This window comes from Toxotes jaculatrix, chromosome 14 (assembly GCF_017976425.1).
Source record: "Toxotes jaculatrix isolate fToxJac2 chromosome 14, fToxJac2.pri, whole genome shotgun sequence".
Taxonomy (NCBI): domain Eukaryota; kingdom Metazoa; phylum Chordata; class Actinopteri; family Toxotidae; genus Toxotes; species Toxotes jaculatrix.
In genome coordinates this window covers 15,636,713-15,661,985 of record NC_054407.1, presented here as the reverse complement: position 1 = coordinate 15,661,985, position 25,273 = coordinate 15,636,713, and the positions used below count along the sequence as shown (strand labels likewise).

At 42.0% G+C, this 25,273-nt stretch overlaps 4 protein-coding genes across 12 annotated transcripts in view; 2 read left to right on the top strand and 2 right to left on the bottom strand.

The window, feature by feature from the left end:
- gpaa1 (glycosylphosphatidylinositol anchor attachment 1) overlaps nt 1-4,258 on the top strand; it is a 30,990-nt gene extending 26,732 nt beyond the window's left edge. The window contains exons 5-13 of one of the 2 annotated variants that reach the window (XM_041054352.1): nt 347-494; nt 710-811; nt 961-1,157; nt 1,266-1,462; nt 1,597-1,750; nt 1,905-1,976; nt 2,078-2,271; nt 2,762-2,935; nt 3,024-4,258. In XM_041054352.1, coding sequence (XP_040910286.1) covers nt 347-494; nt 710-811; nt 961-1,157; nt 1,266-1,462; nt 1,597-1,750; nt 1,905-1,976; nt 2,078-2,271; nt 2,762-2,935; nt 3,024-3,267 — 1,482 coding nt within the window. In that variant the 3' untranslated portion in view covers nt 3,268-4,258. Of the gene's footprint in view, nt 1-346; nt 495-709; nt 812-960; nt 1,158-1,265; nt 1,463-1,596; nt 1,751-1,904; nt 1,977-2,074; nt 2,272-2,761; nt 2,936-3,023 lie in introns of both variants that reach the window. The other variant, XM_041054351.1, reaches the window with a different exon arrangement.
- LOC121192612 (ranBP-type and C3HC4-type zinc finger-containing protein 1-like) lies at nt 3,238-11,689 on the bottom strand. 6 transcript variants are annotated; one of them, XR_005895223.1, is made up of 10 exons: nt 11,208-11,660; nt 8,680-8,854; nt 7,562-7,654; nt 7,319-7,460; nt 7,143-7,233; nt 6,761-7,046; nt 5,952-6,055; nt 5,624-5,722; nt 3,560-3,627; nt 3,238-3,376 (listed from the first exon to the last, which is right to left on the bottom strand). XR_005895223.1 is itself a non-coding variant. In XM_041054358.1 (9 exons), exons 1-9 carry the CDS (start codon nt 11,469-11,471, stop codon nt 3,610-3,612), a joined length of 1,275 nt encoding a protein of 424 aa, XP_040910292.1. In that variant the 5' UTR covers nt 11,472-11,659; the 3' UTR covers nt 3,560-3,609. The 6 variants fall into 6 exon arrangements, 4 of the variants coding, with proteins under 4 accessions (XP_040910292.1, XP_040910291.1, XP_040910290.1 ...); XR_005895222.1 differs by having other exon boundaries at nt 5,624-5,725; nt 11,208-11,658; XM_041054358.1 differs by lacking the exon at nt 3,238-3,376 and having other exon boundaries at nt 5,624-5,725; nt 11,208-11,659.
- Nucleotides 5,323-17,031, top strand: LOC121192611 (alanine aminotransferase 2-like). The gene is made up of 12 exons (XM_041054354.1): nt 5,323-5,348; nt 13,400-13,489; nt 13,601-13,690; nt 13,817-13,925; nt 14,143-14,276; nt 14,825-15,068; nt 15,158-15,237; nt 15,345-15,481; nt 15,933-16,107; nt 16,260-16,415; nt 16,513-16,625; nt 16,843-17,031. The coding sequence occupies exons 2-12, from the start codon at nt 13,424-13,426 to the stop codon at nt 16,931-16,933; spliced, it is 1,395 nt and encodes a 464-aa protein (XP_040910288.1). The 5' UTR covers nt 5,323-5,348; nt 13,400-13,423; the 3' UTR covers nt 16,934-17,031.
- dhx30 (DEAH (Asp-Glu-Ala-His) box helicase 30) lies at nt 16,086-24,952 on the bottom strand. Of its 3 annotated transcripts, none has more exons than XR_005895220.1 (20): nt 24,780-24,952; nt 23,998-24,134; nt 23,779-23,889; nt 23,399-23,665; nt 23,157-23,306; nt 22,925-23,077; nt 22,083-22,544; nt 21,346-21,729; nt 21,131-21,209; nt 20,933-21,037; nt 20,655-20,830; nt 20,334-20,540; nt 20,157-20,238; nt 19,874-20,067; nt 19,613-19,772; nt 18,828-18,985; nt 18,349-18,452; nt 18,123-18,262; nt 17,386-17,710; nt 16,086-16,392 (listed from the first exon to the last, which is right to left on the bottom strand). XR_005895220.1 is itself a non-coding variant. In XM_041054350.1 (19 exons), exons 1-19 carry the CDS (start codon nt 24,949-24,951, stop codon nt 17,451-17,453), a joined length of 3,501 nt encoding a protein of 1,166 aa, XP_040910284.1. In that variant the 5' UTR covers nt 24,952; the 3' UTR covers nt 17,020-17,450. The 3 variants fall into 3 exon arrangements, 1 of the variants encoding a protein (XP_040910284.1); XR_005895221.1 differs by having other exon boundaries at nt 17,389-17,710; XM_041054350.1 differs by lacking the exon at nt 16,086-16,392 and having other exon boundaries at nt 17,020-17,710.
- Nucleotides 24,953-25,273: the final 321 nt, after the last annotated feature.

Sequence of the window (25,273 nt, the reverse complement as noted above, 5' to 3'; positions counted from 1 at the left end):
CATCACTAGACCCTATACTTAGCTCAAATTGCCTTTAGGGACATACGTGCATACATTTATACATATACTTGCCTGTAGAGAATATTTATTTCAGCATCATATAAAATCAACAATAATTACAACAATAATATTAAAGCAAAAAGAGCTCTGGAATCGTAGTATTAGTAGTATTGGTATCGGCAGATATCCAAATTCAGGTATCGGGATTGGATTGGAAATGAAAAAATGTGGATCAGTGCATCCCTAGTGTTAAGGCGCTTCTGTGTTCACTTTTCTGCTCTTGGCATGTGACTGACTGATTTTTGCAAATTCTGTGTCTCTTTTTCATCTCTCCCCATCCTCTCAGATGGTGAAAGGCACTAATGTGTATGGGATCCTTCGGGCACCTAGAGCTCCACGGACTGAAGCCCTAGTGCTGAGTGCTCCCTGCAGCCCGGGTGATAACAACAACCAAGCTGTGGGACTGCTGCTTGGTTTGGCACACTACTTCAGAAGTGAGTATAGCTGCCACTGCCTTTTTCCAGCCCGTGTTATATACAAACATACAGTCTGCAACACAGTATAACTGCATGCAGCGCCATAAATGTCACTGCATTCTGGTCAGCACTGCAGTTTCACATCAGTTGCATGGCTTCAACACAATTTAGCACAATTTGAATGACATTACAGTTGCATTTCTTGGGTTAATGACTGCTGTTTTCCTCAACAGATCAGATTTACTGGGCCAAGGACATCATCTTCCTTGTGAACGAGCATGATCTAATTGGTATGCAGGCCTGGCTGGAGGGCTACCACCACACCAACACCACAGGTGAGCACCTACTTTCACCCAGTTACAAACCACATCAACAAATATCCCTGCAAGTATTGAATTCATTCATTTGCGTTGGGAGTCAGCACCATTCAATTCAACCAATTTCTCAATTGACTTTCCTTTTGCCGTACAATTGGTTCATCTAGGAATGGACTGGTCTCCGCTGCAGGGCCGTGGTGGTTCAATCCAGGCAGCTCTGTCCCTGGAGCTCAGCAGTGATGTCATCACCAGCTTGGACCTGGTACTGGAAGGCCTCAACGGCCAGTTACCCAACCTGGATTTAGCCAACCTCTTCTATGCCTTCTGCCAGAAGATAGGAGTCCTTTGCACCATTCAGGGCAAGGTAAAGTCTTGTTTGCCGCCTTTTCTCTTTTCTCGGGTGTTTGGTGAAAAGAATGATGATCACCTGGGCGTAGGATTGGTCATATATGACTTTTACCTGTCTCTATAGCTGCAGAGGAATGACTGGGACAGTGTATCCGGCTACAGCCACGCAGTCCAGACCATGATGCTGATGGTGATGAAGCAGGCCAGCGGGCGGCCTTGGGGGGACCACGGCTTGTTTCTGCGCTACCACATCGAGGCTGCCACCATCAAGGGCATCAACAGCTTCCGACAGTACAAGACTGACGCCACCACCATTGGCAGGTCAGAGCAAGTGTCTACAGACTTTTGCTTGTATTTAGGTTTAATATATTTATGTGCTTTATTTTGTAGATTATACAAGTTATTTTTAGTTTTAGTTGAACCCTGTTGTTTTTATCCCAATGAATATCTTTTAGGCTTCTGGAAGGAATGTATCGTAAGCTGAATAACCTCCTGGAGCGCCTCCACCAGTCCTACTTCTTCTACCTCATGCCATCACTCTCTCACTTTGTCTCTATTGGTTACTACATGCCTGCCTTCGGCCTGCTTGCCGTCATCCTGCTGCTTCGTGTATCCTCTCATGATTTTTTTACCTGCAATTTGACAGGATTACATTACTTGTTAAAAGAATTTGACAGGATTACATTACTTGTTAAAAGAATGACTTACTACATTGCTGTTGATATGTGCTTGGTCGTCAGATTTTCCCTTGACAGTGCTACAGGCCTTAGACTTGTGGGTCCAACTTGCAACTCCAGCACCCAGAACAGAAGATGGAATTGCTGACATTGAGCAGGTGAGACACACACATCCCAACAACGTGGCAGATATTGGAAGTATTTACATGACTTGAGTTGATAAGTTACCACTTTAATGAAATCTGCTTCCTTCCAGCAGTCCAGTCCAGGAGTGCTGTCGGTGTTGACTCCTCTGGTGATCAGCCACCTGACTGGAGTAGCTCTGTACACGCTGCCAATCCGTTTTCAGGAGATGGCCGTTGAACACTTCCCGGTGTCTGAGACTGAAGGTGTGGTGCTGACAGCTATTGCTGTTTACACGGCAGGGCTGGCTTTGCCTCATAATACGCACAGGTAGCTACCAACACGTGCAACACCTCTCAGATTTTTAACATATTCTTTTTTTTCTGTAATTTTAATGCCCTTTTCCTGGTCTTAAAGATGGCACCATTATGTTAAGAGATACAATATTCTGAGCTCACTGTGCTGAGAATTCCTGTTAAACAAAGAACCAGGAAAAAGAACTGCTTTTGTTAACACGTGACTAGTCTCACAGTAGAAAACTTGTGTTGAAGTTTTCTGCTTGTGTGAAGCTTGGCACCCAAAGTTCCCACATTGTGTGTGACAGTCAAGTACACATTCTCATACACATTTTAAGTAACACTTTTTTTACACATTCACCAACTTTACTTTCTCATGCTGAGTTTTTTCACAAGTTTGCAAAGGGTGATGTACAACCACAGTAGATAACAACAGGTTCTGAAATTACTTCATGTCACCAGCTAAGTAATGCTCTGAAAATGACTAAATAGTTGAAACAGTGGGAATCTTGTGAAACTTTCAGGGCATTCCTGTCAGGGGAGGGGACGGAGCAAGGCTGGAGAGTGCTGAAGCTGGTTGCGGTGCTGTACCTGGCTGTGCTGCTGGGTTGCACTGCCCTCATCAACTTCTCCCTGGGCTTCATCCTGGCCCTCACCCTGGTCCCTGTGGCTGCCTTTGTCACCCCCCATGTCCCCAAGTAAGAAACGCTCACAGATTCTTCTTGACATGTAGTTGTACTGCCTATATGGAAGTAATACTTCTCTCTCTTCTTCTCCTTCCCTTAGGGTTCTGTCAGCCTTCATCATGGTCATCCTCAGCCCAGCCTGCACTCTCCTCTTTTCCGTCTTTTTCTTCCAAGAGCTACAGGAAATGCCTGTCAGCTTCCAGGATGGTTGGTTGCTCTACCTGTCAGTCATCTCGCAGGGCATCCTGGACCACTCCCTGTATGGCTCTCTGGTCTACCCACTCATAGCCCTGCTGGTATATCCGTGCTGGCTGATTTTCTGGAACATCCTCTTCTGGAAGTAGATGCCAGTCACCCAGGACGTCCGCAGGCTTTCATGGGGAGAAAACCCCTCTGAGGTATTCTCAGGTTTGTCTTCACCGGGGGGAATATGAAGAATGACAGTTAAATCCACTGGAGAGAAAAGAAGAGAAATATCTACAGGTGATGTGGAAAGAGTGTATTGACTCCCTTTTTTGGACATTTTGTTGGTATGTCAATATCAACTCCAATTATTTCATTCTTAAAACAGAGAAAATCAGGTCTTCTTGATACACTCAGAAGAATGGACTATTTTTTACTAAACATCTCACTTACAAATACTTTAGTGGAACAGGGGATGATCTTTTCACTGGTAATGGTAAATGTCATGGTTTGGTTGCTTTCTGTAAAAAAAAAAAAAAAAAGAATTTGGTTTAAGAATTTCTTTCTAAAGATTTTTGTTGCCTGTGATACATGTGGAAAAACATTACACTTTTTTTTTTTTTATCAGGCAGGGTTGTAATGATGGAAGAAGTTTAGACTGTACCAACATGGTTTATTCTGAGGGTAAACAGTGAAGAGACAGAATAAACCAAATGGCTGGTTAATTGTCTGTGTCCTTCAAGACTTTCATACACGTGTATGTGTTGAACAAGCCATCATTACACCCAATATTTTTATACTTGTTTTGATAACCTTCTTTGAAATGTGTTTATTTTCTATTTATAAATGCCAAAATAAAAGACTGGAAAAGTTTGGAGCATGATACTTTGCTGTACATTACTGAACTTACACACAACCTCAACACGTAGGAATGGAAATTTACTTCAAAATTTAATTGCTCCTATATTTTGTCGTAAGTTAGCAATTTGTTGTGTCACAAATAATAAAAATCACAAAAAACAACACCTGGAATGTCAGCAACACAACCAGCTGCATTTACACAACTGAAGACTTAAACCTGCTACAAACTGTGCAAAAAAAAAAAGGTGAAGTTCAGTGATTTAGTGAGTTTATAGTTACACTAGCAGCTCTGTGACGCTGTACTGACACTAAATCCTGTTAATGTTAACCTTATGTTGGTACTGCAGGCAAACTTGGAGCATCTCCAAAGTAATTAAGATAAATCATCTGGGAACCAGCAATGTTGACAGTTTTTTTCCCCATCAGTCTAGCAGAGAAAGATATTTTGCAACATATGTGAAAATTTAAACCTGATGGTGGCACAAGAGGGAAAGTCACAGTATCACCAAAGTCCTTAGGTGACACTGTCTGGGAACCATGTGAATGTCTGAACTAAACTTTGAGATATTTAAGTCTGGAATGGAATCCATAGAGCCATGCAAAAAAAAGACAAAAAGAAAAAAGAAAGCTAATTAATATTAGCACTGAAAGCCTGATGTAGAAGTAGAACTGCAATTTGTCCATCAATCAGAGTATTTTAGAAAAATAGATCAATAGATGGATTAACAGGTTTTGTTTAGTTCCATTATGTTTATTCAGCTAATGCAAGTTTTTACAGTATTATGCTCTGAAAACAGATCATTCCATTGCTGTCACAGCCCAGAGGGAATCGAGTAAAAGAAGATCATCTGCTAAAATTTTACATCAGTTACGCAATGCATCTTGTTAAAAATAATACACTTAATACAATGTTGTAAAAAAATAAAAGCACTTGACAACCCTGTAAATGCGGCATTCCTTTTCTGTCCATTTTGCATGGCTTTTTTTTTTTTTGGCACCAACAGATGACACACTTGAACAGAACAGGGTATTGCGCAAGGCTTCACCTTTCCTTTCATTTCACAGTTGGCAGAAACAAAGTACGACATTCCCTCAATTTCGGCTGCAATCAAATTCAAAGAACTTACAACACTACTTTCTCCCATAAAATAAATATTAGGCCATCTGTGTTGTTTGCGCCCCCCCCCCCCCCCCCACACACACACACACACAAACCCTGTAAAATAAATAAGAAAGAGGTCTGGCCAATTTCAGATGTATGTCATGGTCACGTCGTGTCTGTATAAACGGTCAAAGCTGACGCTGACACTCATTGTCTGAGCCTGTGTCATGCTACAGTGCTTCCGTCAGAGGACTCTCAGCGCCCTTGACAAGTCTTGGTGTGAGTATTTTGTCAACATGTATGTGGCAGATGTAGCATCCTCACTGTGTGTGTGTGTGTGTGTGTGTGTGTATGTATGCGTTTGTGTGTAAGTGAGTGAGAAATTGCAACCCGACTGTGATGATGGGCAGTCAGCTGCTGCTTAAAGCAGACTCCCCCCGGTCTTCTCGCCTTCCTTTCTCCTTTGTGAGAGATGAAAAAGGACTGACTGTCACTCAGGGGAAATGTTAAGCAGAGTAGTACAAGGGTATTGACTGTGAGATATCATGCAGTACCTGTTGGATGTGTGTGTCGGGTCTGGCTGTAGCGCAGATTTCGCAGCCCGGGCGAGAAGGCTTGTTGATGAAAGTGCATGAGGGACAAGCCCACTCTGTCTGCTGAGAGGATAAAAGTTGATAGAGATTTAGAAGGATTTTTGGGTAACTTCACTATTTCTGCCTGCTTGTGAAGAGTCTGACAGCTCATAGTTAACTTTTCTATAGCATTTTGTGCAATTTAAAAAGGCAAGACTAACTTAGCTTAATTCCTGGAGGTCTACAGGATCAAGTAGCAGCTCATTTTAAGGATAAAGAAAATTCTAAACAGTATATACTGGTCGCATACCTGTGTTTTACTGGCTTTGTTGGTGTGATCATTCAGTTGCAGATTCTCTATGTCGAGGACATCTTTGATATCACTGGGTCTATCACTTCCTCCTCCTGTGCTCCCTGAAGTTGACAAAAAAAAAAAAGACAATAAAAAACAAGCTCACAGAGTTGTGCTTTCTTTAGTTTGAACGTAGTATTTACAGCAAGTCAAGAAAATATTTGGACAGTGACACATGTTTTCTGGGGCTGGCTCTGTACTCCAGCACATTGGATTTAAACAGGGAGTACAAGGCTACCGTGACTTTACATCCAGATCAGATAAACAATGTAGGAGGGAGGCACTGAACTAAACAAAGTATTATAGAAGGCTAGAAAAGTCTAAATATAAAGAAAACTTTTTTGAAAAGACCTTTCATGCCAACAAGAAAATTAATGAATCACTGACAAAACATACTGCAGCACACTGTGGGAACTGTAGCCTTTTTAGATCAGAAAAGTTAACATAAACCTAAATGAAGTTGTCTTATTTAAAACTCTGTAGCAAATTGTTTGCAGTTTCTGACTGACTGAAATCTCTAATCCATAGGAATCATCAGACACTTAATATCTGCTCTGGTGAGGTTTTGTCTCTGGGAATTTTTGACTTCTGGTAATTTGGCCAGCTCAGCTCAATACACTTGAACAACCCTTATAAAGGCAGCACTTTAACTTCACCTTGATAGTTTTAAATCAGATGTTCTTGAATCAAAATTATGAGAAATATATTACTGTTCAAAAAACTTTCAGCCTGAACTGTGACAGAAAGGTGATATTTACTGAACTGACCCTGGTTGTTGTGGGGTAGCCTTGAGGGCAGGGTGCTGTAACCCCTCCAATCTTGGGAGGTGGGTCCGTTGCCTGGGGGGAGGGGTGGGGCGAGGAGGGCGCTCTCCAGGTCCTGCTGGAACAGCTGGCGGGTAATGCGGGCCTGTCGGGCAGAGATCAGGTAGAGGTACGCTGTATCGCCGTCCTTCTGCACACCGTAGGATGCTAATGACCTCGGCTCGGTGCACAAGCACTGACCGATCACCCAGCGCTGTACGCGAGGATGGAAACCGTACTCAAGAAACACCTGAAGAGGAAAAGTGGAGCGAGTTGGTGGAGCTGCAAGAGTTAATACGTGATATATTTTTTTATTGCATTAGTGGTTAACTGATAGTTTTCTAACCTGTTGCTTGAGCGCAGCCACAGTCATGTAGGGAAACACTTTCACCGTGACGCAGCAGGACGACGAAACGTCCTCCACTACCACAGATAAACTACAACACAGATACCGCACTGTAAGTTACAAACACACACACAAACTGGAATACCAAATCAGTCAAAGTGGCCCACACCTCTCACCTAATCTCTCCGTCTGCGTAGTTCTTCTCAGACAGCTGAATGGTCAGCACTGCTTTCTGCCGAGCCAGGGCGGATGCGTGCTGGGAAGCGGCCTGAGTGTCGCCTGCTTCAATCGCCCTGGCGAGCTCCAAGCACAGCTCTTCTACAGACCATGAGGCAGTAATCAAAAGTTAGATTTTTGGAGAATGTTTTATCTACATAAGGAGCGGGCGGGGGCACATGATGATAAATGGCGATACTCACCGGTGAGCGGCAGCGAGGCTGAGCTCCACTGCTCCATAGTCGCTGCCGTTTGGTTCTGTCTGCCATCTGATTCGTACGTGTTAATATTTGCAACTGTCAGAGAAGAGATGAAACAATAATATCAGAGTATGTCAATATTTATTCTAGATGCACTTGCACTGCTAGAGGCCCAGAGTATTTATCAGCAACACACATTAATCACAGGGAAAAGGTTAGTTAGTTTCAGGTCACAGACACACAAGTTTGCATTTCCTTACCCACATTTAATTTGCAGGCGTGATACTTTGACTTAATAATTTCTTCATAAATGTCCCAGTTTACAGTTACTACTAGAATCTACCTTGATAGAGTCTGTAACAACTTACGTCTTCCATGCAGCAGACACAGTGCTGGTATTTTTGTCACTTTGCTCACACAGCTTTCAACTGCAAATCACCCTCAGAGCACTAGAGCTGTGTTGATAAAATCGATTCTCAATTTATTTTCTAAAGATCGATTTGTACGTGCTCGCGTCCGAATTTGCGTCATCGAATTCACGCGTGCGCGCGTGGTGTGACGCTACCAAACAATGAACATCGTCAAACAGTAAGCAATGCTTAGTCAATGTAAAAAATAAAAAAGTGCAAACTTGGGAATTACTAAATTATGTTCACTGTTTGGTAGCTTCACACCACGCGCGCACGCGTTAATTCGATGACGCGTTTTCGTACGCGAGCACGTACGAATCGATCTTTAGAAAATAAATTGAGAATCGATTCAGAATAGGAGAATCGATTTTATCAACACAGCTCTACAGAGCACCTAAAGTACTTTCTTTTACTCTGAAAACTGGCCCCAACTGTGTGTTATAAATATTTGATAGTAAAGAACAGCCTGAAGTAGGCTACTTACGGTGCTATGCATCTAGTCTCTTTATTTTTTATCTGAAGAAACTAATTTGTCCTTCCAATATTTACTCAACCTGCAGCTTATTATACATTATTTATACATTAGTTTTCTTCTCAGGTTGGTTTGGCATATTTTCTCTCTGGCCTAAAAGATGTGTAAATCTAAACGGGGACACATATAGTTGGGTTATAGACAAGCTGAGGAATGAAGTAGACATTTGTCAGACAGACCTCTATGTGCCTCTCTCAGTGACGACATCACCACCGTGGCCCACTCCTCGGCCTCTCGGTCGCAGCGGAAATTGAAGCGGATGCAGTCGTGGGGCGGAGCAGCGAGACGCATCTCATGGCAGCGAGGAGACTTGACCTCATATTGCACAGAGCGCAGGTCAAACTCTGCAATAAACTGGGGGTAAAGAAAAAACAACTCGTTAACTATGCTTGTCATTCTTTCAGGCCAAAATGCAGGAAATGTAGTGCATGTCATTCATTTTTATTTATAAAAAGAATAGAAAGAAAAGGGTTGTACCAATTAGTCCAACCAAATTGAAAAAATACTGACTCGTTTTAGCTCTACATCTCTGTTTTCAGTTTGGTAAAAAGCAAAATTACATTCTAGCCCTTGTCAGATTAAGACATCCTTTAGAATTTGCAAATACGCCTATGTGAGACCTTTTCGTAACTGTTAATGTAATACATGTTGCAGGACTATGGCACTGTGAGAATAAGGAAAGAATTCCCTGAAATACGGCAAAAAGCAAGTTAAATCCTTGTTCTGACAGAGAAAGACTTGTCATAAATGAAGGAGTTTGGCATCACAGGGATTTTAGGGTATAATATGTCCTGTGACTTTAAATGTGGCAATGGAGGAATCATCAGGGCACTGAAGTCTGTTTGCCTCCTGCCAGAGTGCCTGTCATATTTTAGGCAGACGGCCCATAGCAAACATGAGGAACAAAGGACAGACATGAGAGTTAAGTTAGGGCATAGTGAGAGAGACGGGTAAAGTAAGGACAGCTTCAAGCATGATCAACCATGTGTGCCTACAGCTTGGGCTGATGTGACCACTAACAGTAATCACCCATAATACTGAAAGAGAAAGAGTCCCTGAGATTTTTCAGGTTAAGTACATAAAAGTAACTCCACATGCAAAAAAGAACTGTAGGGTTTAAAGCACCTACTTTACTGATGGCGTGTAAATTTGTCCTCTGAAGAGGTCACAAAAGTGCGCTGAAAGGTTAAAGGCTAAACACACTGGATTGAGCTTGAGACTGAAGCACATTACCATAAAGTTTGCTAATAAACTTGGAGTGTGGAGTTTAAAAGACATGGACATGTACCAGGCAGGGAGGGTATAATGATGAACACTATTAGCTGCATTATAGGAACTGTAGGGCCAAGTGTTTTCGGAGCTTGACCCACACTAGGAATCAGGATATCTTGACCTCAGCTGCTTTAGTTCTGACTTTGTTTTTTGTTTTTAAATCACCAGAACCCAACTTTAACAGGTAACACACTGGTGGACCTACAATGATATAATTACATCCCACAACACAAAGCTGTTGGCTGAATGAAAACCGGAGAGAAAAAAACTGCTATTCTCAAATCTTCACCAGGCTTTACAGTCCATATCAGGGCAGGGTAAAGTACTTTGTCCCAATCAAGCTGAAATATGTGAAATGATGTAATTAAGTATGAAATTATGCATTTGTTGATGTTGCGTTTGACTAACTTTAAGCCTCATGCGACCAAAGTGTGTGCCAAGGTGGTGGTAAAGCATCTAGGTGAATTTACCTCTGATCTGGTTTGAAGGTGGGTGTGTAGGTTGCCGAAACTTCCTGTTAAACTCACTACTGCTCCACATTGCTATTTATATCTCCATTTTATTGTCTATATTCACAGTTACACTCATCAGCATTCATTTTAGCTCCTAGGAAAACTCTATTCACCTCACCAAATATCATAATGCAGCCAGTGTCGAAAAAGTAGCAGGTTTTTGAATTCTGTGTAGAGTTTAAAGGGATGAATCTAGACTTTCAGCAAGATACAGAGAAAGAAGTGTCATGGTACACAAATTATTAGCCTGTTATGTTAAATATGTCAAACTCAAGCCTGAAAACTAGTAGTTTGTTGTGGAGGTAACAGGCAATAGGGAAAATACCCACCTTTTTTCCCGCTAAGTCCAGGGAGAGTGTGACAGAAGCTGTTTACTACTACAATCAATGCCTTAGGAAGTTATGATTTCCAATAAAACTGAATGTGTAGTGGTTAGTGAGAAGGCTGAAAATGAAAGTGAAACTAAAATACCTCTTAACTACTGTTAGTAGTTAGTAGTAACTCACATATAACAATTTGAAGCTGTTTACATCACAAAGCTTGTACTGTTGATAATTAGGCCTAAACAGGAGTTACTGTTAGATGGGTACAGTTAAAAAGCAAATCAAGAGGGAGACTTAAGATATTTATTAAATGTTTGGTACATAGTTGTTATACTGGATCAAGAGGGAAGTCTTGGGTGGTGTTGAAACAAGCTGTCATGATATAAACATGCTCTGAAAGAAATCTGATGTGATTCTATCCCCAAATCTGAATGTATGGAGCTGCATCTCTCTGGTTGACTGCTCCATAAAATGGCGTGTACAGGCCCATATTGGAATAAAATATGAACGTGATTCAGTGAGAGGGTTCATCACAAACATCTTTAAGTGCACGATGAAAGCACTTCTTCTAAACACATAGGTGTATGCGCAAACTCTCACCACACTGCGGTTTCCGCTCGTGTCTCTCAGCGCCAGTCTGAACTCTCCGGCCCGGCTCGGGTCCATGCTGAGCTGTAAGCGCAGGGTCTCGCTGCCTGCTCCGGGGAGACACAGGGGCCGGATCCCGGAATGGCACACGGAAACCCGGACTGACATCAAAACAGTACTGCAGCAAGCCGTCGGCGCAGGCCCGCCGCATGCAGCCTGCTGGGAAGAGGCAGGGGCCGGGGCTGGAGGAGCCCAGCCGCCGGAGCTGAGTGCCATGTCGCGGACACTAGTGACGAGGTGAGGGTGTCTCAAGCCCCGCGGCGGGTGTTACTGCTGCCCGCTGCTACCGTGTGGTTTATAAGGTCCACCGGTACTTGAAGAGAGCGTGTTTCTTCACGGGCAAGCTGTGGTTTTCTCCTCGCCTCGCAAATTCTTCCATATCTGTCCGACCCGAGCACCGAGCGAAAGAAAAACAAAACAGGAAGTGCAGGAGTACGTCTCTTATTTATGTCCGTAGAGAAACGTGACCGTAGAACATCCGAGCTGACACAAATTCCAAAATGACAAAAGCGCACTGCACTTACAAAAGAAAAAAATCGCAAATTAAGACTTCTGTATTCCATAATCATGACTTACTGTATCACAATTACTAGATAATTAATTTAGAAAGTAATTGCTATTTATTAGAAATATACAAGATTTATTCTGGCCTCTTGCCTTTATTCACATCGACTTCAGAAGTGACAGGCCTTTATTTGAAGCAGACTTGTATTAGAAACAAGCTTTTGTTTCTAGTTTCCTCTGTTTGATAAATATAATTGGTCATATTTTAGTACAAAGTCTCGTTTTGAATAGCTCCAGTGGAGTACATTTGTTAAGGTTACTGCCTTACTCTGTAAATACAAGCTCAATGACTTTTATTGCACGTCGTACGTTGCTACAAACTACAGTTGTCTGAGGCATCAACATATAGACTCAGTGACTGACAAAGGACAATAATACTTTGGAGTAATCCAGAACAACAAAGTGTCCAAAATAATATGATTGCATTGCAGAATTTATTAAATTAAATTAAATTAAATTAAATTAAATTAAATTAAATTAAATTAAATTAAATTAAATTTTAATAAATTATAACAATTAAATTTTATTTAAATTGGTATGACCACAAAGAGGTCACCCTAAAACAGATATTGTGCTAACCTGCTGACTTTAGAATGCAAAAAAAAAAAACAAAAATCATTTAACATTTTGGTGACATTGCACATAGCTGTACTCACTTTTACTTAATACTGCCAATTTTGTATATAATAGGATCCTAAATTATGTCCTAAGATTAACTGGATACCAGGGTAGGGACTTTAGAGTGGCAGTGATGTGGGCGGTTTGCTTTATGCCACTTAAAACTTTGGCTGGAGAACTTTGTATGAGCTGTAATTGATTTATAGACTTTTTGTGAAGACCTGAGATCAGTACACTGCAGTAGTTGAGCCTGTCTGTAATGAAAGCAGAGAATTTTCTGCATGAGGCAAACAAAAGGCCTGACCTTTTGTTGCCCTCCTGCAAATAATCTGGCTTCATCTCTCTCAGCAATAACACCCACATTTCTTGCTTGTGTTGTACTGCATTGTGATATTGTGAGATAGAGAGGGGTATGTACAGACAGCTGAGACTTTCATAAACAACTTGCAGCCAATTGCTTCTACTTTTATAAGCTTGTAGTCTAGGAACATGAATAAGATTTTCCTCATTTAGATTTTGTCTCTCATGTGTACTAAATATCTTTATATCTTGATGTGGATTTAATACATAGAGTATACAGGTCAAACCAAACAGCTGACCAATTCAAATCTTTGTCAGATTTCCGTGATTATAAACTATAACAATGCAGACTGATTTGCTTGTGGTTATAGTTGGGGAAAAGATATTCGTGATTTCAGCTGTGTCTCATGCACAGTCAGGACTAAAAGTTAATATGTAATGAAAGGGTAAATTTTTATATTTGAGGTTTCTGCCAACTGCACTGTTAATACTGCACATATTACCACATTTCTCCCATGTATATCTTTAACTCGACGTCCTATCTTCATCTGTGTAATTGAACTTGCAACAGGTTCACCAGTAAGACACAGCTCAGCTCAAGACAGGTGCTGGTCTGGTTTTATAGAAGTTACAGACAAACTGCAGAGATTTCTTATTTGCAGGAGATCAGTTCAAACTTGAAGAACATGAAACAGTTGAAGTATGTAGTCCTGGCTAGACGAGCAAGCCAGATCAAGGAAGAGCTCAGACAGGTAAAGACAAAAAGATATTAACATAAATCTGCAATATATGAACACTAGAGTAAATTTTCCATCCTGTGCTGTGATATGTGGAACCTGTGCTTTGAATTCACCTGTTAATAGGGAGTAAGGAAGCCATACAATGACGTGATTGATGTCATCTGGGGTGACTCTCACAGGGCAGGTGTGAAACCTCTGTCATTTGTCCGACAGGTAATCTGTGATCTTCAGAACCTGCACAGCTTTTAAGATCTGTAAAAACTGCATGTACAAGCCCCTGCATTTTATTCTGAACTAAAATCTTTGTCTTTGTCTAAGGTGTGTCTTCATATTTTGCAGGTTCTTGCAGCATGCATTTACCCTCAGCTTATGAATGGTGACAGGCTGCCTGTGGATGTCAGGGAGAGGGCTCAGAGGCTGCTTGGGGAATGTGCTGGAGGTAGTGTAGGTAAGGGCTGTGTATGTGGTGTTAGAATAAAATTATTAAAAGCTTTCTCAAGCTATAAAAAAAACAATAAGAACATTTATATAATATGAATACGTAATATAATCATATGTGTAAAAACAGAATATTACACAATCAGTCTGTTCTACAGTGTCATCTCAGATTTTCTTACCAGTCTGTGTTTTGTGAAAGTTTATCAGCATCTGTGTTCTCTCTTCAGGTTCCTATACTGCTACAGCGGGTACACCACAAATAGTCCAGAGAATCTCGGAGTTCATAACGAGACGGGACAGTGGGGCTCCATCTCACCCTGAAAACATATACATCAGCCCAGGTTCACAGTGGTCGCTCATGGTAACAGTCAGTATTACTAACATCAGAACGAGGTTTATTGCCAAGTAGGTTTTCACATACAAGGAATTTGCCTTGATGCCGTAGAATGTGGGTGAAGGGTTGGGTTGGGGGGATCTTGTCCTGATGGTTTTGGAGTCTAAGACCTGTTTCCCCAGCTTCAAGTGCTGCCTCCTATCAGACAGGTGGTCAGTGAATTTGGTGGGCTGGAGCTGGTGGATGGAGTTACATGGGATGGTGTCAGGACTGTCCCATTGTCATTCAATATGACAGTAGAACTCATTCAATTTGTTGGCCAGTTATTAATGGAGTTGGGGGGGCTTTAGATTTGTGGTTTGTGATCTGTGTGAGACCCTTCCAGACAGAAGCAGTCGTTTTGCTTCTCTCACTGCCTTTGGATCTCTAACCCTGTTCCTGCCCCCCAGAGTCCAGTATCAATTCACAGAACCATGTAGGCTGCTAACATACTTTATGTGTGTTGTATCTAGCTTCTTCCTCCTGTAAATTATCAGCATCTTCAAGTGAACCCAGTCTTTTCCTGTGCTCAACAGAACATTCTTGAGGTCCTGGTGAACAACGAGGCTTCAACCAAGACAGGTATTTTAACTCCAGTGCCATGCTACTGGGCTACCAACGTGTCCATAATGGAACTGGGAGCAGTCATTGTTCCCTACTACTTAAGCGAGGAGCAGGGCTGGGAGCTGCAGGTGGAGGAGCTACATCGGGCACTGGAATCAGCCAAGGGTGTCTGTAACCCTGTTGCTCTGTATGTCATCAACCCTGGAAATCCATCAGGTAGTAAAAAATACATATGGAGAACATCTAAGTATATTTTTATATCAAAGAATATATATGTGGTTGTTTTCATGCTATGTCACCTTTAGGTCACATTCAAACCAGAAAGTCAATGCAAGAGGTGATCCGGTTTGTGTCAGAGAAGAGGCTCTTTCTTCTGGCTGATGAGGTGGATGTCTTCAAACATTATTATCTATCCAAGCGTAATGAAACATTCATTCACATAAATTCATGCGTAGAGTAAATTTACACATGGATCTATCTCCCTCTCCACAGGTTTATCAGGGCTGCGTTTACAGGGATAAGAGTGAGTTTGTCTCCTACAAGAGGGTGCTAGCAGAGATGGGGCCTCCTCTTTCAGACACAGTGGAGCTGGCGTCCTTCCACTCAGCGTCCAAAGGCTTCATGGGAGAGTAAGTTCTCAGTCCTGGTGAGCATTGGGAGTTTGTCAGCTAATCTGTGCTAGATGATCTTCTTTAGAAATGTTAAGACATAGTTCACTCTTGATCCTGGAAACAGTAGCTGACAAAACCATGAAGATGACGTCGGTAACATGTTAATCTTAACCCTAATTAATCTTGTTGTGTCGTGTTACAGTTGTTGCAGCTATGAGGGCATTTTAAGTGTTCTTGTTAATGTACAGTATTTGTCAGTAATTATAACTTCTCCTGTGAAGACAAATTTTATATTATTGCAGTTGTGTTTTACTGTGTTGGCATTCATAATCACAATATACAGGGCAAATTATAGCTGTTGACAAATACATTAATAAACACATATGTGCTATGAGCTACTAAATGTGCATGCCGTGAGATAGTTTTGTCAGTGTGTTACGGCTCTATTTGGATTTGTCTCTCCCACTAGGTGTGGTCTACGTGGTGGATATGTGGAGCTGGTAAATCTGGACCCTGATGTTATGAAACACATCAACAACCTGTTCTCGAAAGACAGCTGTGCCCCAATGTTGGGACAGATGGCCCTGGATCTGATGATGAACCCTCCACAACCAGGAGATCCATCATATCATCTTTATAACATTGTGAGACAAACAGAGATACGTAGTTCAGATTATTATCTGATTTAACAGGGTGTGGCCTGTTAAATGCTTTTCTTAGGAAGTTTAAAAATGGCATTTCTCCAGGCCCCGGTTTGATTATTTATTGTTCTTGCCTTTTACTTGCTCCTCTGCAGGAGACTCAACACATCCGCACCACGCTGGTTCATAATGTGCAGAGGGCCCTTGCGGTTGTAAACAGTCTGCAGGGTTTCAGCTGCCAGCCAGTGCAGGGAGGAGCATTTTTGTTCCCCAGACTGCATCTTCCACCTAAAGCCATTCAGAAAGCGAAGGTTATTGCATACACTGCAATACTGGCAATATAATCATTAAAAATCATCACATATCTGGTGGATCAGTCATAAAATGTGATGTCTTTGGATATTTTAGGAATTGGGAATGCAGCCAGATACTTTCTACTGTCTCAGACTGCTAGAGGAGGCTGGTGTGTTGGCCAGTCCTGGTTCTGAGTATGGACAAAAGAACGGCACCCACCACATCAGGTATACTGCATAAAAGCAAGAAGTATTCTAAATACAGTATTAACAAATGCCACATCAAAAGCCTGTTTTCCACTGGACAAACTGTGGTATGGTGAAAGTGGACCACGTCATAGAAGAATTGCATATTTCAAAAAGGCATTAAATGTAACTGTACACTGTAAATGCATGTTTGGAGCATTTTACACCTCAGGTCTGTAACCCTCCTTTCTTTCTGCAGATTTTGCATCATGACACCTGGGGACATCATGGAGGAATTACTGAACCGCCTCACCAGCTTTCACACACAGTTTATGAAGGATTTTTCTTAAGCAAAGTTTTATTTTCTATAGTGCGGTGATTCAATGCTGAGAATTAAAAAAAAAATCCAAGCATTTTCCTCATGTTGACATGTGAATATTTATTACAATAAATTACATTTACTGCATGCAGTCCATTTTAATGACCTTTGGTCAGCCATTCATTGCCATTACTCGTTAGAGTAAAACTCAACTTCTGCTTTTCAGAAAGCAAATAACCGCAAACAATAAACCTTAGTCCAAAATCCAAATGGATTTTCTCACACCACAGTTCAGGTTTATCATTTACCTCAAAAAGCAAACAACAGTCTACCGTGGGTTTCTCTTCTTAAAGAGTCCTGATCAGCTCAGCGCATTAAGTACTAACTCAAGTACTCCAAATTTCTTAAACAACACAAAAACATCTCCTCCATAATAAAATAAAATAAAATTAAATAAAAAAATAAAGTAAATAAAAAACATACCACCTTCTTTTTTGGGTCCTCCGCACCAGCCAGGAGATCCAACATGCACACATATAAAGTGCTCATCAATCAACCTCACTGTCGCTGCTGTGATCATGAGCCAACGGGTTTGAGTCTGTGTTGTTGAGCAGCTCTGTGAGTAAAGAGATGAGCTTTCCATCTTGAGAAGAGTTGGCGATTGCCTTTTCGGGATTTCTGAGGTTTCGGTACAGCATGGTCTGAATGGAAGTGCGTAGCTCCCACAGCAGCTCCCACGTCTCAACTGGCAGTTCACAGCGGACCAGCGAGCGACCAGGAAATGACACTTCCACTTTGTCTCCATACACTTGGACATAAGAGAACAAAAAAAGTTATTTATGAAGGCAGGAAGATTTAAATCTGGAAATCTAGTAGGCTAATCATATTTTAGGTGCTTCAGATGAGAATCTACAATATTTTTTATCGTCTTTGTGAGCAAAATGCTTTTTTGATGCACAGGCCTGAGATAAATTATGTGCTGTTGACAAGTATGTCAATTGCTTTTATTAAAGTCAGCATAGAGTGCTGGGTAACCTTGTTCCACACCTCTAAACTGCTGCGCACATCTCTGGCTTTTGAAGCCGATTCATATAATCCTAGTTTTGTGCTCACTGACAGCTTTTACACTGGCTGGAAAACCAATCCAGCCAATCAGCACCTAGAAACACCAGTGCATTTTCAATTCGAATCTTCCTGATGGACCGCAGTACATGTCCTACCTGTCTCTGTGATATCACAGTCTGTGAGCAGCAGCAGGGCGAGTGGATGGACCACAGAAGAGTCTCTGATAAAAACATTCCCGTTGGACTTGACTGCACTGAAGAAGGTCAACCAGCGGCTGGGGAATTCTTCCATTCCTCTATAACACAGAGGAAGACGTTAAGTTTACATACACATGATGTAAGTGAACACCTGCTGTAGCTGAATTTATGAACATGCTCCAACCTGTTCACTGTGGAGCGGTGAAGCAGCACTGGTCCACTGAGTGTGCGGAAAACCACACTGTTGGGGCGAAAGCGTCCCGCTTTGGTCACGATACCTTTCTTCACCTTAAAAAAAAAAAAAAAAATTATATGCATGTCAAGCTGAAGTCTAAACTCAGAAAGAGGTATTAGAAATACTCAGGATCTCTAATGAGGGATTTGAGTCAGAGGAGGCACAACCAGGTTTGGGAAAATTTAAAAAAGTTATTACAACAAAACACAATAATCTGAAATTGGTGATAATGTAATGACAACAGCGCAACAGAGGAACAATAACACTACATAAATAGAAAAATAAAGACATACCTAAACAGCTACAATAAATACTTCTCCACATAAGCCCAAACAAAGACGTCTAAATTCTTTGACGGAGAACAACAGGAAATAAGCTGAACAAAGCCAAATTAAATTAAGACTCCATTCTGAGAAGGTGCCATGTACCTGAATGAGGTTGGGATAGAGTCCAGCCAGCAGGACAGCTTTAAGCAGCTCATCCTGGTTGCTGTGTTCATTGTAGAGAGAAGTGTGACGTTGGCACTCGCTGGCTCGAGAAACCAGCTCAGCGTCATGCAGGTTCTCACTGAACTGAGAGATGAGACCTGCAACGGGATGAAACAAGAAGAGGAATTATTTTGTGAAGCAAGTTAAAAAAAAAAAAAAAAAAGTTAGAAGGGGCGCTTTTAAGTCCCAACAGTGGACATTGGGCCTCATACAAGGACATTTTCCTCCTCTTTTCCTAAAACTCCCTTGCTATTTCTCCATGAAGTTTCTTCATAAAAATTTTTCAAGTCATATTTACTTAGTTCTCGTAATTCACAAACTTGTTATAAATCATTTGTTTTACGAGAAGATGGGATTTCACCATTAGCATAATCTACTGCCATATAAGGATAGTAGTAAAGTAAATAAAGTCTAAAGCAAAGCAGTTCATGACTAATGTGAGAGGCGGTCATGTGACAGAGAGATAATAGACAGGACAATATCACAACCTACACTAGTTGATGTTATGTTGTCGGGTGTTATAACAGTGGATGATGCTTATGATGCTGCATATGAATGAAACACAGACTGCCTGTAAATAGCTTGAATATTGGGTCAGGACAAATCATAAATTTCAGTAGTATCACAGAGAGAATTGGTGAATGCCACAACTATCTTAACACGTCCGAGCCACCTGATCTGTTTTTGAGGGACGAAATCCTACGAAACTGATGCTTCATACTAACCATTGATGAATCGAAGGCTGGCCTTTGAGAGAGTGTTTTGGTCCAGATATTCATCCCTGTCCTCTCTGTCGCCTTCCTGCTGAAGTTTCCTCCAACCTAACACAGCTCTACTGAACACCAAATAATCACTGTAGCTGGAGTCGCTCAGAGCCTCTTTGGCCTGAACAAACAGAGCACAGATGATTGAATGACAATCAGTATGTTCTATTTAAGGGTCTGGTTTATTTTACAACTGCATAGATCAATAAACGTGTGTGTCACCTCCTTGACTAGTGTTCTGTTCTGCAGGCTGTTGTGGAACGGGTCTCTGGTCAAACAGGCTGCTATAGACAACATGGGCAAAACACATCTGAACATGGCACTCAAGACCAGCATTTTGCCCAGCCGAGGGTCACATGACATACAGGCAACACGCTCTCCTAAAGACGTCAGGGCCTCCGTCTTGTCCAGAACACCTGCCAAAATAAAAGCACTGACATGAATTTAACCCAACATAGAAATGCAATGTAGCAACCCAGAACATAAGTTGCTGTGAGTCACTCACCGATGTCTTGTAGAATTCGGACGGCGTCTCTCACAGCCTCTTGCTCTGGACTGTCCAACACTTGGGATAAGAAATCTTCAGCCTCCACACATTAAAAATAACAAAGGGCATCATTCAATGTGCAAGAAAAATATAACAGTTTAAAAAATGCACAAAAGCCATATTTTCTGTCAGTACCTTGAGGTTAGGACTGTGAATTTTGGCCTGCACTACTAAACTCTCCAGCGGGGTGCGCAGGATTTCAGGGATTGGGAACGGAGACATGGATTTCAGCTGTTTCCGCGGGAACAGGTGGTAGGATTGTCCTGGTTGACATCGCCCTGCTCTCCCTTTCCTTTGAGTGACATTTGAGTGGGATATCCAAACTGTGTCCAGACAGGAGACCTGGAAAGTCAAACCAAACAGGCTGGCTTAGAACTGATATGTTGCCGTTTCACATAAAAGATCTGAGATGGTCTGATGAGAAACTGGAGCTAAATGCAGATACTGTTAACTAACCTTCGTCCGTGGATCATAATTCTGTTCTTTGTGAGTTCCTGTATCCACAACATAGACAATGTCATCTATGGTGATGGAGGTCTCTGCAATATTGGTGGTGAGCACAATCTTCCTCTGGCCCATTTGGGGGCGCTGGAACACAGCCTGCTGGTCGGCCACTGATAAACTAGAGTGCACTTAAAAAAAGGGAAATAAAATATTAATTCTTTCTATTCATGGGGAGAAATCCTCTTTTTATAGTTAGAAAACATTACACAAGTCTTTGTCTGTGCTCTTACACGGCAGGATCATCTGGGAGCCTGAGGAAAAGTGGGGCTTCCCCTCGAGTTTCTCCTGAACTGCTCGGATGTCCTGCCATCCGGGAAGGAAACACAGCACTGCACCTGAAGCATGAGGGGAAAGAAGGTTAGAGAAATAGAGCTTAATAAAGCTTTGTTAAACAAGCAAAGGCAAGTTAGAGATAGTGCATTAGTTACCTGGCTCTCCATGTTTGTCAATGTGCTCGATTACATCAGCTACTAAATCTAGATCAGGTGTAACCTCATCGCTTTCTCCCTTAAGATAAAATACAAATTCATGAGACAAAGGATGACACTAAAGAATCTTGTGCATTATATATACTTAAGTGGAATGAATTTGAAATGAACTCAACACATCGAAAAGTTACAAATCCATCAGACTTGAGGCTCACCTGTTTGTCTGTCTCCTCTTTGTCTTGGACTGGCAGTCGGCGTCCCATCTCTCTCAGCACATCCTCCAAGAATCTGTCCCTCACTGGGTGCATGAACCCCGGCACCTTCACAATTGGGCAGCCTCCAAAGTACTGGGCCAGTCTCTGGTTGTCTCCAGTAGCGCTCATGAGCACCACTCGTAGGTCGGGGTTCTCTTTTAAGCTGGAGCGCAGTAAGGCCAGCAGCAGGTCTGTGTTTATGTCTCTCTCATGGACCTCATCCACCACCACATGACTGATTCCCTTCAGGGACGGGTTCGACTGCAGCTTCCTCAGCAGGACACCCACTGTGAGGAAGAGCAAGGCTCCTCCGCTGTGCTCTGGGGGTCGGCTCTCGAGTCTCACCTGTTCACAGAGAAGAATTACTTACTGACTCTATAAAAACTCATAGAGGAATCAGCTTTACTCTTAAAATCCGGAAGTCTATTAAATTAATACTAAATTAGAAGATTTCATTAATGAAAAATAAAATAACATTAACAATTCAATAGACAACTACCAGCCAGTTTTACACCTGCTTCTAAAATAATGATGACTTAATGATAACACTTTACCACATAAGACAAATAAAAGCAGGAAATCCTCACAAGTGAGACGCTGGACCCAGGTAACATTTAGTGTTTATTGTTTTAAAAATTATTAAATCTATATAAAAGTTAGTTGTCCATCGACTTGTCGTTTAATCTGTAAATCCCTACCTGATATCCCACAGAGTGTTTTAGAGCTGGGCCCATCTCATGAGCAACACGATGGGCCACAGACACAGCACTGATCCGACGAGGCTGGGTGACCAGGACGTTGCACTCGGCTCCCTTCCCTCCTCTCACACACTCCTCCAGCAGGAAACGGGGGATCCGTGTCGTTTTGCCACATCCCGTTTCACCAGCGATAACAACCACCTTGGAGGACTGCACAGCCGAGACCACAAGCTGACGGTGGTCATCGACCGGGAGCGCCACACTCAGTCTAGGGTTCGCCCGCTCCCATTCCTCCTGCAGGTAGATGTTGAGCTGCTGAGCCTCCAGCTCAGACAAAGGTTTGTACGGTCTGCCTGTGATGGCGTCTGTCACCATGTCCTCCTCTTCTTCTTGGTTTACTGTCTGCTGTCCTCTCGCCTCTTCCTCCTCCCATAGTTTCTGTACTTCTGTTGTCACTGGGTACTGTTACAAAGATGAGGCTTTAGCTTTGACAGATAACTAAAATGTTAACACCTTTCCTTCAGTAGTGGTTCCCAAACTGAGAGGAACTTTTCTGGCTCTCTTTTTGCCTTTTTTCTTGTGAAATACTGTCCCTTCTTGGGGACAACAAAAAAAAGCAAACCATCTAACAGAAGAAACCATAAACTGTAACAAGGAGTCACAAGTCAAAAAGGTTGAGAACCACTAGCCTAAAGTACGTGGGCACCCAAATGTTACACCTATATGTGGTCATTGCAAAACCCTGGGCATTATTGTGCTGCTATAACATCCTCCACTCTTTTTGGCCATACATATATACATAAAAAAAGGTAAAACTTCCAAATGCCATCCATCTTACTCACCTGTGTGAGATACTCTCTCATGTGATCCTCCAAGTATTTTGGGACTTCCAGTGGGATGGGGCGTCTGTCCTTCTCCCCAGCCTCCCTCACCTTCTCATGGTGGTACTTGGCATGAGTCAGCGGATTGTTGTTTTTATCCAGCAGCTGTAGCTCCTAAAACAGGTAACATTACACATATGTTAGTACAGCTCTAACATGCAAGAATATAGTATTTCTCCAGAGGCATTCCAACCTTCAGTTTCATGCAAGCAAGAGCTGCAGCTCTCTTCTCTGCCGTCACTCTGTTGCTCGCTGTAGCTGTGAACGTCATGTCCTCAGGCCAGTGCAGGGTCAGTGTACACTTCTTTTGCTTCCCTCCTGTTGTTCTGAAATTCATTAGCTCCTGTAATGACAGATGACAGTGAAATGGATTTAGAATATATGATGAGATAAGAGTGATTAGTTTTCATTGTGGCAGGGATTAGAGCTACCAACCCTGATTCTATCAGATGATGTTGCCACCTGGATGACCCTGGCCAGGAGAGATTTAGGTTGAGGGAATAGGGAAAGAGCTTCAGTGACATCGGAGGTGTCCTCTACAGGGGGCAGGTATCGTTTTTGTTCACTAGCTTCAGCTTTAGACATGTAGACATTATCTGACCAAGAATCCTCCTCATCAAAAAAGGGTGAATGTGGCCGTCCTCTCCCCCGGCCAGATCTCCTCCTGGGGAGCTGATTGTTTGGACCAATCACACCCATTTCCTGTGCACAAAGAGAGAGCAGAGGGGTGAGAGAGAATGATCAAAGCACTGCAGAGAAGTACAATTTAAAAAAAAAAAAGGGATGAGTCCACTTTTTACAGTGCGAATTCTTACTCTGAGCTTGAGACAAGCAGCTGCTGCAGCAAGTCGTTCTGCATCGCTTCTCTTGGAACCATAACCCTCCTCTTCAAACTTGCAGGGCCACCGCAGTGTGACAGTGACTTTCTACAGAAAAAAAAAATGTTATAATACTAAGCTCACTTCTGAGATACACTACCTACCAGTTATACGGTGTGTCCAGAAACAATAGATCATCATGACTTTCGTTCTCACCTTGACACCTGCATGTTCAGTGTAGCTGTATTGGATGAGATGGGACAGGTCACTGACTCCCAGTGAGCGAGAAATGGTGTTATTCAAGAGGCTTTTGGGATCTGGAAACTCCTTCAGGAGGTCTGGGCTAAAGTTATCTAAACAGTAAAAACGAAACTTCAGATACACATGCACAGTTCTTGGAAAAAGGGTGTCACAACTATATTGTGTTGGCCGGCCATCTGCTTACCCCAAATGGTCAGTTAAATAACTACTCAGAATTTCTTGCAGTTTAAGCTGTTCCAGTAACTCCTAAAGATCTATCTCTTGTTTCTGATGCCATTTCCTCTGGGGTAATATTCATCTGCTGCTCCTTATGTGAAACCAGCACTGAATCACACATGCACACATTTGTTTTGGTCTTACATCCATACTCAGAAATTCAGGAAACTGGTCTTACGAATCTTATTACTATTTATTTATTTGACATACTGCTGACATGCATAAATACATATTTAAATCGAGACCTCTCTTGCTTTTTAGTTAATCTGAAGAGGTGTTCTGCCACAATTAAGTCATCAGCTAAAAACTGCTAGTCATGAAAACTGCTTTTATATAGTTTTCTTCTGAAAGACTTGTTTTAATGTATTTATTACGTTACTGTTATTTACTTAAGGTCCATTAAATAAGAGACTGTCATGTCTTAGGACGTGTTTAGGATGGATGTCCTTGAGGTTTAGCACCGCTGCGAGCTGTCGGCTCTTCGCAGTTAGCTAACTTAGCTAACAGCAGGTTTCACTCACCTCGTTTGGACTGGAAATACGATGCACCGGGTTCAGCGAAGCTTCCGGCTTTTGTCGCGTACCACCGCATTTCTCTGTTCAAGTTGGACGCTGTTTTGCCTCCGGTATAAACACATTTGGCGAGTTTTCTCAGCCCTCTCAGCCGCACGAGTAAAACACCGGGTAGCGCCATCTTTAAACTACAACTTCTTCTGCGGCAGTGAGCGGAAGTAGACAGTTTCACAGCGACACCGTCTGGCGGGGAGAATAAATGACTCCCACAAAACTCTCTTGGTTGTAGCTTTTATTGACTCTTTAGTGGTATATTATTAAGTTGTCAGGGGAAAAACCCAAACCTCTTAAAAAAATACATTTCTAAAGCTCAAGTTAATTAGACTTTGAGGGGTACAGACATTTACCCTTGATCTACATTTAATTTGTCAAATCACTTATTATTATTTTTTTTAAGTCATATTACATTTGTAAAATATTATAAGGCAAAACCAAAACCCCTT